Here is a 14,632-nt window from a genome sequence, read left to right as displayed (position 1 = left end):
CTCTTTTTCCATTGCTCTCTCCTTCTATCTCTTTCCATCTCTCTCCATCTCTCTCCCTTTCCATCTCTCTTTTCATCTCTCTCTCTTTCCATTCCTCTCTCATTCTCTTTCCATCGCTCTCTCCTTCCATTGCTTTCCATCTCTCTCCCTTTCCATCTCTTTCCATCTCTATTTTCATCTCTCTTTCCCTCTCTCTCTTTCTTTACATCTTTCTCTCTCTTTCCATCGCTCCCACCTCTTTCCATCTCTCCATCCTCTCTCCATCTCTCTCCCTTTCTCTCTCTCTTTCCATCGCTCTCTGCTTCCATCGCTTTCCATCTCTCTCCCTTTCCCATCTCTATTTTTATCTCTCTTTCCATCTCTCTCTTTCTCTCCATCTCTTTCTCTCTCTTTCCATCGCTCCATCCTTTCTCCATCCTCTCCCTTTCCATCTCTCTCCATCTTTCTCTCTCCATCTCTCTCTCTCTCCCTTTCTCTCTCTCTCTCTTTCACATAGTGTCTTTCATCCCTTTCATTCCCCACTCACCGATCTTGATGCGGATGTTATTCGGGTTCGACTTCTTGCCGCCCGTGAAAGAAAGCAATATATTCTGGGGCTTCAGATCCCTGTGAATGATGCCTTTGCTATGCAAAACTCTCATGGCGCCTGCAATTTGCTGGAAAAAGAGACGGATTGTGTCTTCGCTGAGAGTTCTCATGCCTGTCCAAAGGAAGAGAGGGGGAAACAGCAGCAAAATTTGCTGATTATTATTGATTATTGCCAAACAGATTTTACTGCCAAAGGTTTTACACCTGGGCAGGAAAAACCAGAGCTACAAGTACAGATTGGGTGAAACATGGCTCAAAAATACCACCTGTGTGAGGGACCTTGGAGTCCTAGTGGACGATCCCTTAAACAGGAGCCAGCAGTGTGCGGCGGCAGCCAAAAAAGCTAATACAATCCTTGCTTATATAAATATAGAATCAAAATCATGGGAAGCATTAGTGCCGCTTTATAAAACCTTAGTAAGGCCACACCTGGAACACTGCAACCAGTTTTGGTCACTACATTCCAAAAAAAGATGTTGAGACTTTGGGAAAAATGCAAAGAAGAGCAACTAAGATGATTAAGGGCTTGAAGGCTAAAAAATACAAAGAATGTTGCATGATTCCCATCAACAATGTTGTCTGGAGGGGCTTAGGGAAAGAGCCTTCTCTGTGGTGGCCCTGGTCCTATGGAACAAGCTGCCCTCAGAGATCCATACTGCCCTTACTCTCCCTGCCTTCCGTAAAGTTTTGGAGACCCACCTCTGTCGGCAGGCTTGGGACCATTAAAATTTTAATATCTTGCCCCGCCCAATGAATGAATGAATGAATGTACGTATATGAGGTATGAATCTGTTTTAACTATGGGGATTTTTAAATTGTAATTTTACTTAGATTTCTAACATGTTATATTAGCTTTGTTGTAAGCCACCCTGAGTCTCAGGAGAATGGCAAGAAAGAAAGAAAGAAAGAAAGAAAGAAAGAAAGAAGGAAAGAAAGAAGGAAGGAAGGAAGGAAGGAAGGAAGGTGGTATGTAGGTAGGTAGATAGATAGTAGGTAGGTAGATGGTAGGTAGGTAGATAGGTAGATAGATAGATGGTAGGTAGGTAGATAGATGGTAGCTAGTTAGGTAGATAGATAGATGGTAGGTAGGTAAATAGGTAGATAGATAGATAGATGGTAGGTAGATAGATAGATAGATGGTAGGTAGGTAGATAGATAGTAGGTAGGTAGGTAGATAGATGGTAGGTAGGTAGGTAGATGGTAGCTAGTTAGGTAGATAGATAGATGGTAGGTAGGTAGATCGATAGATAGATGGTAGGTAGATAGATAGATAGATGGTAGGTAGGTAGGTAGATGGTAGGTAGGTAGGTAGGTAGGTAGGTAGGTAGATAGATAGATAGATAGATAGATAGATAGATAGATAGATAGATAGATAGATAGATAGATAGATAGATAGATAAAGATAGATTTGGGTTTGGCCACTCTAGAGAAAAGAAGAATTAGGGGTGACATGATAGCAGCATTCCAGTATTTGAGAGGCTGCCACAAAGAGGAGGGGAGTCATATTATTCTCCAAAGCCCCAGATGACAGAAGAAACAATGGATGGAAACTAATCGAGGAGAGAAGCAACCTGGAATTAAGGAGAAACTTCCAAGCAGTGAGGACAATTAACCAGCGGAACAGCTTGCCTCCAGACGTTGTAAGTTCTTCATCGCTGGAAGTTTTTAAGAAGAGTTTGGACAACTATTTGCCCGATGTGGTATAGGGCCTCCTGCTTGATCAGGGGTTGGACTAGACAACCTCCAAGGTCCCTTCCAGCTCTTATTCTGATTGGATCTCAACGGTGAGAAGCTGTCAACAATGAATCCAACATTAAGTTGACGTGGTGCAAAGATTAAGCCCCAAGGAACAAACAATCTGGATTAACACGGAACGTGTCTGAACCCAGGCCAGGAAGAACTGGGCAAGGATGATTAATCAACCCGATGGCTTTTCGTCTTTTTGTTTGCGTGTTTTTAAAAGCTTTTATTTTTAAAGGATGGCGGTTTTGGAGGACTTGAGTGCATTAGGTTGATGAAAATCACAAAGCGCTGCTGCTTAAAACATTTATCAATAGGGCCAGGTTTCTGTCTGGAGATCATGAAGACTTCAAAAGTCTCTTTGAAAAGTTTGGTTTTTTGTGTGTTGCTGGACAGACACGACCAACTATTTAAAAAAGTCTAGTGAGGTTTTTTTTTAATTCTAATCAGATGGTTGGCTTATACCAGAATTTGAATGAAAACATATTTTCTAAATATCAAGAATTGCGGATGAACTCCAGTCATTCTGTCTTAAATCTTCCAGCATGGGGAACATCCATTCAAATAGTTATGCTCCTTTTTCTTCACTTGTTCATTTAAGATATTTCTTACTCTAATGTTCAAAGTAAAATAATTATACAGTGATACCTTGTCTTACAAACTTAATTGGTTCCGGGACGAGGTTCTTAAGGTGAAAAGTTTGTAAGACAAAACAATGTTTCCCATAGGAATCAATGGAAAAGTGATTAATGCGTGCAAGCCCAAAATTTACCCCTTTTGCCAGCCGAAGCGCCCATTTTTGCGCTGCTGGGAATCCCCTGAGGTTCCCCTCCATGGGAAACCCCACCTCCGGACCTCTGTGTTTTTGCGATGCTGCGATTTCACTGAGGCTCCCCTCGCTGGGAAACCCCACCTCTGGACTTCCGTTGCCAGCGAAGCGCCCATTTTTGTGCTGCTGGGATTCGCCTGCTGGGATTCCCCTGCAGCATCACAAAAACACAGAAGTCCGGAGATGGGGTTTCCCATGGAGGGGAGCCTCAGGGTAATCCCAGCAGCGCAAAAACGGGTGCTTCGCTGGCAATGGAAGTCCGGAGGCGGGGCATCCCAGCGGCGGCGGTGGGTTTGTAAGGTGAAAATAGTTTGTAAGAAGAGGCAAAAAAATCTTAAACCCCGGGTTTGCATCTCGAAAAGTTTGTATGACGAGGCGTTTGTAAGACGAAGTATCATTGTACTTCTTTTTCCTTCTTGTTCATTTAAGAGTTTTCTTAATTATCTGATGTGAAAAGTGTTTAGATAGATGATAAACAATATATAACTTATTTTTGGAGGGAACAGCAATGAAAACAAGCCTGCAAAGACTTAGGGCTGGAAAAAAACTTATTCGGAGTAGCAATGAAAATATCCTGTAAGCTTGGAAGAATGTTAGAACCTCATTAGGGTTGAAACAAACCTTTTTTGGAAGGAGTAGCAATGGAAAAATCCTGCAAGCAGGGAAGATCATTAGCAACCTGTTAAGGCTTTAAAAAAGGAGTAGCAATAAAAAAGCCTGCAAACAGGTAAGAGCAGGGAAGATCGCTAGCACCTTGCTAGGGCTAAAAAAAGCTTCAAAAAAGCTACATTCTGAACACACCCAAATTTTCAGCCTCTTTTAGGGGGGAAAGGGTACATCTTATACTCCAAAAACTACGGTACATATATAAAGAGGAAAAGACCGTAGAAAATGTAACAATTAAAGGCCCCAAACGATTTCTATAAACTAATAAAAATTTCACCAGCCTATGGAAACTAAATATTATATTGTAAATTTACAAAATATAATAAGGAAAGAAGGAGAGAGCAAAGCATCTCTCCAATTGTGAATTTATTGTCTCTTCGTCATTCTAATTTTTTTTGTTTACTTTTTACTTTTTGTATTTTGTTCTTTCTTTTCAAATGTGTATACTTTGTCTTCGATTTCTGTTTTGTATTGGACATTCGTTAATAAAAATTCAATAAAAATAATTTTAAAAAGTTTCACTAGCCTTGCAGACCACCTATGCTTCGATTGTTTAGTCTGGATAAAAATAGGTGCGGTTGGCATTAATTATGCCTGTAATTAAAAAGGAAAAAGCAACAAGAAAAACAACAAGAAATTAGAAGTCTAGGACAAACTTGCCATCTGGAACACAGCTTTGAAACTGCATGAATGAAACTCATATGACACGGGATTTTGTGCCTGATATTATTTTCCATTTCCTAATATTGATGTTAATATTAAAGGGGGGGGGGGGATCAGACAGTATTCTTACAATACATACTGTGCAAATAGTCAGCCAAATCTCCACCGTTGCAATACTATAAAGAAGGGAGAATAAACAGAAGTAAGAATTCATCAACTAAGCCAAATTATTTGACATTCAGGTCAATAAATAAAATGACAACTAGCACTCTGCCTTTCGGGATGAAAACAGCATCAAATTTTCATAAGCAAACAAAATCATGCATGAATTATTTAAAAAAAAAAATAAGATGGGCAAAATTAAAATCTATCTTAGAATCGCTCACCTCCATCACCAAATAAACGGAGTTTGCCATCTCCTAAAAAAAAAACAATGATACCATTATTACTTCGTGTTGCCGTTCGGAATTTGAATGCTTCAAAGTAGAAAGGAAAAATATCATGTAAAATAAATAAACATTTGAAGTCAGACATGCCCAGACTTGTCACGCCTGCATAGCTGACTGTGGGAGAAAAACCAAGCGACTTTTCAAATATTCTTCTCCAGCTTTGCAGGGAAAGGAAATATAGAGATGCTTTCTCCCAGCTGGCCCAGAACGAAGGGAAAAATCTGCTATTTTTTGGGAGGTTGGTTTTTTGGACGGTGGGGAGGATAATAATAATAATAATAATTTATTAGATTTGTATGCCGCCCCTCTTTGAGGACTCACAACAACAATACACTATGTACAAATCTAATGTTACAAAACAATTTAAAATCCTTATTATAAAAAGAGAAACAATCACACAACCTAACAAACCATATATAAAACCATAATAGCTAGGGGTGTATCATATAGAGTGCTGGTGAGACCACATTTGGAATACTGTGTTCAGTTCTGGGTTAAATAAGGTCCAGGAGGGAAGTGTTTTTAATAGGAAAGTGAACACAAGAACAAGGGGACACAATCTGAAGTTAGTTGGGGGAAAGATCAAAAGCAACATGAGAAAATATTATTTTACTGAAAGAGTAGTAGATCCTTGAAACAAACTTCCAGCAGACGTGCTAGATAAATCCACAGTAACTGAATTTAAACATGCCTGGGATAAACATATATTCATCCTAAGATAAAATACAGAAAATAGTATAAGGGCAGACTAGATGGTCCATGAGGTCTTTTTCTGCCGTCAGACTTCTATGTTTCTATCAGTTTCCCCATGCCTGGCGACATAGGTGAGTCTTCAGGAGCTTTCAAAAGGCAAGGAGGGTGGGGGCAATTCTAATCCCTGGGGGGAGTTGATTCCAGAGGGCCGGGGCCGCCAGAGAGAAGGCTCTTCCCCTGGGGCCCACCACACAGCATTGTTTTGTCGACGGGACCCGGAGAAGGCCAACTCTGTGGGACCTAATCGGTCGCTGGGATTCATGCGGCAGAAGACAGTGCCAAAGGTATTCTGGTCCGATGCCATGTAGGGCTTTATAGGTCATAACCAACACTTTGAATTGTGACCGGAAACTGATTGGCAGCCAATGCAAGCCGTGGAGTGTTTGACGAGACATGGGCATATCTGGGAAAGCCCATGATTGCTCTCGCGGCCGCATTCTGCACGATCTGAAGTTTCCGAACACTTTTCAAAAGTAGCTCCATGTAGAGAGCGTTGCAGAGAGACAAATATGAGTAAAGCTTCAGGATTTATTTCTTTAGGACTGTGTTTGCAGGAAAGATGGATGATATTTGGTCCACCAGTGGGCCAGTGGGGTGGGCGGCAGATTCGGACAGTGAGGAGGTTGGGGAGAAACATGGCTCAATCCTGGAGTCTGGGGAAGGCTGGCAGCTCTCCAAGCCAAATAAGGTCTGTGACTATAAATTCACCCTTGAAAGACTTTGCTAGATGTGAATAAGAAGAATTCACGGTAATGTAATAAAAAAGGGTTTTTTGGTTGGGACATAGAGCCAGCTTCGTGGTTTGTGGAATCCTAGGTCAGAAGAGATAGCTAGGACCTCCTATGGTCCTCTCCAGTCAACAATGCATACAAAACTTGTATTGTATTGTTGTGAGCCACCCCGGGTCTCCAGAGAGGGGCGGCATACAAGTCTAATAAATAATAATTAAAAAAGCTGAGTTGGGCGATGTTGTGGTTAGCTCTGGCCCTGCTCCTGCCCCAAGGACTGTGGATGTGGGGGAGACATCCACATGCTGCAGGCCTGTTTTGCCCCCGGTGGAATCTGCTGATGAAGGCTCCTCTGACCAAGAAGACATGAGTGACAGGGAAGAGGAGAGTGTGGCAGACAGCTCAGAAGGAGATCAATTATCTAGCTCCTCCTTGGATTCGGAACAAGAGTTAATGATACAGCCACGCATGCGGAGAGCGATGCATAGGCAACAACAACTGAGAGATTATTATCAAAGAAAATGAGGCCACCTGTGGTTGGTTGGGGCTGGAGTACTTAGTGAGGCTGCTATAAATAGCAGCCTGTGGGTTTGGCCATTGTGGAGGATTATCTGATTGTTGTGTTTCGTGACTGCTTTACTGACTTTGACTTTTTGTGTGCTGATTTTTCCCCGCTTTGAAACTAAACCAGAGCAAAGTGTGTTTCACTTTGTGAAAGAAGGACTGTGAATTGCCTCACAGCTGCAAGCTAAGTATCACAGAACTGATAAGGGACTTGTACCAATTACCAGTTTGTTTGGAGACGAGTGCTCTTTGCTATACTAAAAGAGGGCTTGGTTTAAGTGAATTTTCATTATAAAGAACATTGTTTTGAAGTTTCAAATGTGTGTGTGTCTGAAATTTGTACCTGTGATTTTTTGGGAGGATTCTACCAGAGAGCCCAACAGAACAGGCGACGGCTCGCATACCCACCGGGAGGGGGCCAACAGGGTCTTAAATGTTTGTGGCAGCACTCAAAAATAAAAAGAAACAAGACACCCACCAGATTTATCTGCAGGGAATCTTTGCATTACAATCACATTGGTTTAGTGACGGTCTGAAGTTAGAACCGCACTGGGGGCGGGAAGTGAGTTACGATCCTTACATCAGGGCAGCGTCTCTACAGTCCCGCGATCAAAGAATTTAGGCACTCGGCAACCAATATGTGCCAGCATGTCATCACCATTGACTTTCCCAGCCAGGTTCCGACAAGCAAAATCAATGAGGGAAGCCCGATTCCCTTAACGACCGCACGACTCCTCTTACATGATTCGCTTAACAACTGTGGCCAAGAAAAGAAAATGAGTCGTAAAATTGGGCCCCTCTTGTTTAACCATTGACTTGCTTAATAATGGATCCCAACTGTGGTCATAGGTCAAGGACTCCCTTACTCCAGTAATCCTCGTTTTATAACAACAATTGAGCCCAAACATTTCCGTTGTTGAGCAAGACAAGTTGTTAAACGAGGTTTTTTACCCCATTTTACAACCTTTCCAGTGGTTGACATGTGAACAGAATCGCTTGCTGTTGTTAAGTGAACCTGGTTTCCCCATAAACCTGGTTTATCAGAAGGTTGCAGAAGGGAATCACACGGCCTCGGGACACTGCAACCGTCAAAAATACATGTCTTCTGCTGCACGAATCCCAGCGACCAGTTAGGTCCCACAGAGTGGGTCTTCTCCGGGTCCCATCAACCAAACAATGTCGCTTGGCGGGACCCAGGGGAAGAGCCTTCTCTGTGGCGGCCCCGTCCCTCTGGAACCAACTCTCCCCAGAGATTAGAATTGCCTCCACCCTCCTTGCCTTTCGTAAGCTGCTTAAAACCCACCTCTGCCGCCAGGCATGGGGGAACTGAGATACACTTTCCCTCTAGGCCTTTAAAATTTTATGCATGGTATGTCTGTATGTATGATTGGTTTTTATATAATGGGTTTTAACTGTTTTTAGTATTGGATTATACTGTTTTGTTACTGTTGTTAGCCGCCCCGAGTCTGCAGAGAGGGGCGGCATACAAATCCAATAAATAAATAAATATAAATAAATGTCAGTTGCCAGAGGTCTGAATTTCAGTCGCACAATCATGGACATGTAAGAGTTGTTAAGTATAAAAAATGCTCGTAAGTCAAAACATGCCGTCGTAAATTTTAACAATCACTAAATGAAGACTACCTCTATAATTGCCTGGAGCAATTGCTGCTCCAGATGAGCAGGAGAAGGACATCCCATCTTTTAAAATCCAGAATAATCACACGTCCGAGCAACAAGCGTTCATTTAAAACTTCCTTCCTGGTTATTCATGGTTGGGCTATGAATTTGCAGCAAAAATCCAGCATTCACAATGCCACGCAATCCAGTAAACAGGTCGCCTCCCTGGTCTTTCCACTTTGTTGTCCTCAACATGTTGCCTTTGCATGCGAGGCCTCGGTTCACAAACCGTCCCGGCATTGCTCAATGCAACCCAAGCATAAGAGGAGGGCCTGGAGTGCACAAAGCCACAAATGTGTAGCAGTGTAAAAGCTTTTGTGTGCCTAGTTGAGTGTAGCTATCAAATCTGCCCAGCCAAAATTGGGACAGCTCCACGAGGTCTCTCCCCTGACGGGTGCCAGACTTCCACCGGAGCTGCCTTTAGGTTAATTTCGACTTTTAAGGTTTATTCAATTTGGACTTTATAATAGTTTTTTAATTTTAGTTTGCTCACGGTCACTCATGCCCTCATCACCTCGAGGTTTGACTACTGCAACGCTCTCTACATGGGGCTCCCTTTGAAGAGTGTTTGGAAACTTCAGATGGTGCAGAATGCGGCCGCGAGAGCTATTGTGGGACTTCCTAGATTTGCCCACGTTTCGTCAACACTCCGTGCCCTGCATTGGCTGCCGATTAATTTCCGGTCACAATTCAAAGTGTTGGTAATGACCTATAAAACTCTACATGGCATTGGACCAGAATATCTTTGGAACCGTCTTTTGCCGCACGATTCCCAGCGACCGATAAGGCCCCACAGAGTTGGCCTTCTCCGGGTCCCGTCAACTAAACAATGCCATCTGGCGGGCCCAGGGGAAGAGCCTTCTATGTGGCGGCCCCAACCCTCTGGAATCAACTCACCCTGGAGATCAGAACGCCCCCACCCCCCTTGCCTTTCCCAAGTTACTTAAGACCCACCTTTGTCGCCAGGCATGGGGTAACTGAGATACCCCTGAGCACATATAGTTTTATGAATGGTATGATTGCATTGAATGGTTCCTAATGATGGGTTTTTTAAATGTTTTGTTTCTTTTTAAATATTGGATTTGTTTATTGTTGTGAGCCGCTCCGAGTCTCCGGAGAGGGGCGGCATACAAATCTAATAAATTATTTATTATTATTATTTATTTATTTATTTATTTATGTATTTAATTGTTCTGAAGACCTTCACGTGAGAGTAACAAAGACTTAAACATTTGCCATCTCTCTCCTTTTCCCGTTCCCTAGTATGAAATGTCATTCCCCAAGATTTAGGTCCACATGACCCCAAGCTCCAAACAAACCATCTTCTAATAATTATCTACTTTACAGATTCTAGGTCTATACAAGATGCCAAGCTACAACGAAATCACCTTCTGACATTCATCTGGAACTCTTCTCCCTAGGTTCTAGGTCCATAGATGACACCAAATTACAAGCAAACCACCTTCTGACATTCATCTGAAACTCTTCTCCCTAGGTTCTAGGTCCATAGATGACACCAAACTACAAGCAAACAACCTTCTGACATTCATCTGAAACTCTTCTCCCTAGGTTCTAGGTCCATAGATGACACCAAACTACAAGCAAACCGCCTTCTGACATTCATCTCAAACTTTTCTCCCTATGTTCTAGGTCCATAGATGACACCAAATTATAAGCAAAACACTTTCTGACATTCATCTGGAATTCTTCTCCCTAGATTCTAGGTCCATAGATGACACCAAACTACAAGCAATCCACCTTCTGACATTCATCTGAAACTCATCTCCCAAGAGTCTAGGTCCAAGCAAGGCACCACTCTTCATAAAAACTGCCTTCTAACTTCCTCTGAAAACACCTCTCTCCAAATTTTAAGTTTACACAAGACAACTCACTCCAACTCAGCCACACCTGAGATTAATGCAAGGTGCAAAGCCAGCAGACATTAATTGGCACAGCAAACAACCGGTAGTATTTTTGCTGACCAAGCGGGTGTACTTCTACTACTTGGGCTGTGATGGCCGGCAACCATCACCCAACTTGTTTTCCTACCGAAGGACTTACAAGCTCTAGATTGTTTATCATTGCATCCGTCCAAATTCCTAGCTGCCTGATCGGAAGCTGGCAATCAGCAAACAGGAAGCTTTCTTTAATTTGAAATATATATCTATGCAAGCAAACCAGAAGCAATTCTGCCATTTCTTAAGGCCAGGTTTCGCCTGTCAGCGAAGGGGAATAAATGGAATAAATCAATTCACAACAAGGAACAGGCAAGTAGAGGCAAGGATCTGCGCTAATCTTGCGCAACCAGGCGCCCCGATCTTCAAACATTGATTAGTTCCCCAGATGCCTTGAGGCCAGACACAATCTTTCACTTCAAAAGCAATCTTCTGTATTTAAATGATACGAAAGGAAGTCATAACATTTATTCCCTTCTTTCCTCATCCGTTTCCTTCCTACCCTTCTCTTCCCTCGAACCCTCCCTCCTTCTTTTCCTTCCCTTTTCCCTCCCTCTTCTCCTCCCTTCCTTCCTTTTTTTCTCCTCCCTTCAGCTCTCCTTTCCCTCCCTCCTTTTCTTCTTTCCTCCTTCTCTTCCTCCCTTCCTTGCTTTCCTTTCCTCCCTCCCTCCTCCCTTCCTGCTTTTCCTCCCTTGCCTCCGCTTCATTCCATCGTTCCTTCCACCCTCTCTTCTCCTTCCTCCCTTCCTTCCTCTCTTCCCTTATTTTCCCTCCTTCCTCTCCTTTCTTCCTTCCCTTTTTTCTCCTCCCTTCAGCTTTCCTTCTTTCCCTCTCTCCCTTCCTTTCCCTCCCTGCTTCCCTGCTTCCCTCCTTCTCTTCCTCCCTCCCTTGCTTTTCTTTCCTTCCCTCCTTCCTCCCTTCCTGCTTTTCCTCATTTGCCTGCGTTGTTCCATTGTTCCTTCCACCCTCCCTTCTTCTCCCTCCCTCCTTCCTTCATCTTCCTTTCCTCCTTCTCTTCCTCCCTTCCTCTCTTCTCCCTCCTTCTTTCCTTCATTCCCTCATTTTACTCCCTTCCCCCCTCCCACCCTCTTCTTTCCTTCTTTCCTCCTTCCCTTCCTCTCTTCTCCCTCCTTCTTTCCTTCCTTATTCCTTCATTTTACTCCCTTCCCTCTCCCACCCTATTCTTTCCTTCTTCCCTCCTTCTCTTCCTCCCTTCCCTCCCTCTCTTCTCCCTCCTTCTTTCCTTCCTTCCTTATTCCTTCATTTTACTTCCTTCCCCCCTCCCACCCACTTCTTTCCTTCTTTCCTCCTTCTCTTCCTCCCTTCCCTCCCTCTTTTCTCCCTCCTTCTTTCCTTCATTCTCTCATTTTACTCCCTTCCCCCTCCCACCCTCTTCTTTCCTTCCTCCCTCCTTCTCTTCCTCCCTTCCCTCCCTCCTCCCTTCCTGCTTTTCCTCCGCCATTCCACCGTTCCTTCCACCTTCCCTCTCTCTCCTTCCTTCCTCATCTTCCCTTCCTCGCCGCCCTTCCCCTTCCTTCTCCTTCTTTTCCTCTTTCAGCATAAATACGGTAGTTCTATTCAAAAACCCCAAAACAAAAAAAAATAAAGAAATCAAAATTGAACTTCGCTAAAAATATACTCCCACCTCCACCAAAGTCTTTTTTTTTTAATACAGTCAGGAAGAAGACAGTCTAAAATAAGTTTCTTAAGAGAGGCAAGAAAAAAAAAAGAATGGTATTTTTAGAACAGTGTTTGGGTGACCTTGGCCGCTGAGAAGAGCAGACGGGACGTGCCAAGAAAACTTCACAAAACTTGTGTGTCATGGATTAGTCAACCGCCTAATTAAGGGCCCAAGGTGCGACGTACATTGAGCCGAGTAGAACTCAACATCCTACATAATGGAATGATAGAAATCTCTTCACCAGCCTATCAGATCTGCACTGGCTGTCGGCTGATTTGGACCGGAATGTGGTGGCAAGAACAAAGGAACTGGGTTCAAAACAGGAAAAAAAAAAACACCCCAATGTTGTTCTTTTGCTCCATCTTTTCAGACAGTTACTGCGCACCGGAGTGACATGAGCCAAAAACAACTGGCAATCTTCCCAGGAAGGGAAGTCAAAGTCACAAAGCTCACAAAATTGAGAAACGTTTTAGTTAAATTACACGAGGCTTCAGTTGTTCAGTTAGCAACATGGTTTTTAAGTGAGATCCATCTACTTGGCTTGTATAAGTATGAGAATTGGTGGCCAAGCGGCCGAATTTTAATCACGTGACTACGAGGATACCGCAACCGTCGTTTATTCGACTACTGCAATGCTCTCTGCATAGGGCTACCTTTGAAGAGTGTTCGGAAACTTCAGATCGTCCAAAATAGAAACATAGAAGACTGACGGCAGAAAAAAACCTCATAGTCCATCTAGTCTGCCCTTATACTATTTCCTGTATTTTATCTTAGGATGGATCTATGTTTATCCCAGGCATGTTTAAATTCAGTTACTATGTTTATCCCAGGCATGTTTAAATTCAGTTCCAGCAGATGTGGATTTACCAACCACATCTGCTGGAAGTTTGTTCCAAGCATCTACTACTCTTTCAGTAAAATAATATTTTCTCACGTTGCTTTTGATCTTTCCCCCAACTAACTTCAGATTGTGTCCCCTTGTTCTTGTGTTCACTTTCCTATTAAAAACACTTCCCTCCTGGACCTTATTTAACCCTTTAACATATTTAAATGTTTCGATCATGTCCCCCCTTTTCCTTCTGTCCTCCAGACTATATAGATTGAGTTCATTAAGTCTTTCCTGATACGATTTATGCTTACGACCTTCCACCATTCTTGTAGCCCGTCTTTGGACCCGTTCAATTTTGTCAATATCTTTTTGTAGGTGAGGTCTCCAGAACTGAACACAGTACTCCAAATGTGGTCTCACCAGCGCTCTATATAGCGGGATCACAATCTCCCTCTTCCTGCTTGTTATACCTCTAGCTATGCAGCCAAGCATCCTACTTGCTTTCCCTACCGCCTGACTGCACTGTTCACCCATTTTGAGACTGTCAGAAATCACTACTCCTAAATCCTTCTCTTCTGAAGTTTTTGCTAACACAGAACTGCCAATACAATGCAGCCGCGTGAGCGGTTTTAGGCCTCCCAAGACATGCCCATATCTTGTCATCACTCCGCAGACTGCATTGGCTGCCGATCTGTTTCCGGACACAATTCAAAGTGTTGGTTATGACCTATAAAGCCCTACATGGCATAGGACCAGACTATCTCCAAGACCGCCTTCTGCCGCACAAATCCCAGCGACCGGTTAGCTGGTCTCCTTAGGGTCCCGTCGACCAAACAATGCCAGCTGATGGGACCTAGGGGAAGAGCCTTCTCTGTGGGGGCCCCAGCCCTTTGGAATCAGCTCCCCTAAGAATTTCACACTGCGCCCACCTGCCTTGCCGTCCAAAAGAGTTTAAAAACCCATCTTTGTCGCCAGGCCTGTGGTTGCTTGATCTTCCCCGTAACCAACCAATGATTTTTTTCGTATGATTGTTAAATGAATGTAAATGGAAGTTTTTCAAAATTAGAATTTTTAACGATTGTTTTTATGTATATTAATTGGATTCATTTACTATTGTTTCTTTGTATATGTTGTGAGCCGCCCCGAGTCCTCGGAGAGGGGCGGCCTACAAATCCAATTAAACCTTACAAACGTAAACTCCTTCTTTCTTCTTCTACCATTCCTCTTTTTTTCCCTTCATAGTTCATTTTTAAGGTATAATCTTAAAATTTCTATATATTTTTAAATGTTTTAGATGTGTTTTTACTTATTACCTTACAATTGATATCTCTAAGTATTTTATAAACAATGATAAAGTTTCTTTTATTATTCTTTTTTACTTATTACAAATATAAAGATGACTTCTACTTTGGGAGAAGCGATTGTTGCTCCACTAAATGTTACATGTAATGTATGTTTTGTTTGTCTTTGCAATTTAATAAAAAATATTAAAAAAAACCCCCAAACA

The 14,632-nt window shown here is 42.8% G+C and overlaps 1 protein-coding gene across 2 annotated transcripts in view; it reads right to left on the bottom strand.

Moving 5' to 3' along the window:
• Positions 1–14,632, bottom strand: part of ULK1 (unc-51 like autophagy activating kinase 1) — a 111,341-nt gene that overhangs the window by 80,733 nt on the left and 15,976 nt on the right. For both annotated transcript variants that reach the window (XM_070762662.1, XM_070762663.1), the window contains 3 exons: positions 4,873–4,905; positions 4,626–4,662; positions 527–700 (listed from right to left, as the gene is read on the bottom strand). In XM_070762662.1, the coding sequence (XP_070618763.1) occupies positions 527–700; positions 4,626–4,662; positions 4,873–4,905 (244 nt within the window). The remainder of the gene's footprint in view (positions 1–526; positions 701–4,625; positions 4,663–4,872; positions 4,906–14,632) is intronic.

This window comes from Erythrolamprus reginae, chromosome 10 (assembly GCF_031021105.1).
Source record: "Erythrolamprus reginae isolate rEryReg1 chromosome 10, rEryReg1.hap1, whole genome shotgun sequence".
Lineage (NCBI taxonomy): Eukaryota > Metazoa > Chordata > Lepidosauria > Squamata > Dipsadidae > Erythrolamprus > Erythrolamprus reginae.
The sequence above is the reverse complement of the archived record's forward strand: the minus strand, read 5'-3'. Positions and strand labels throughout refer to the sequence as shown.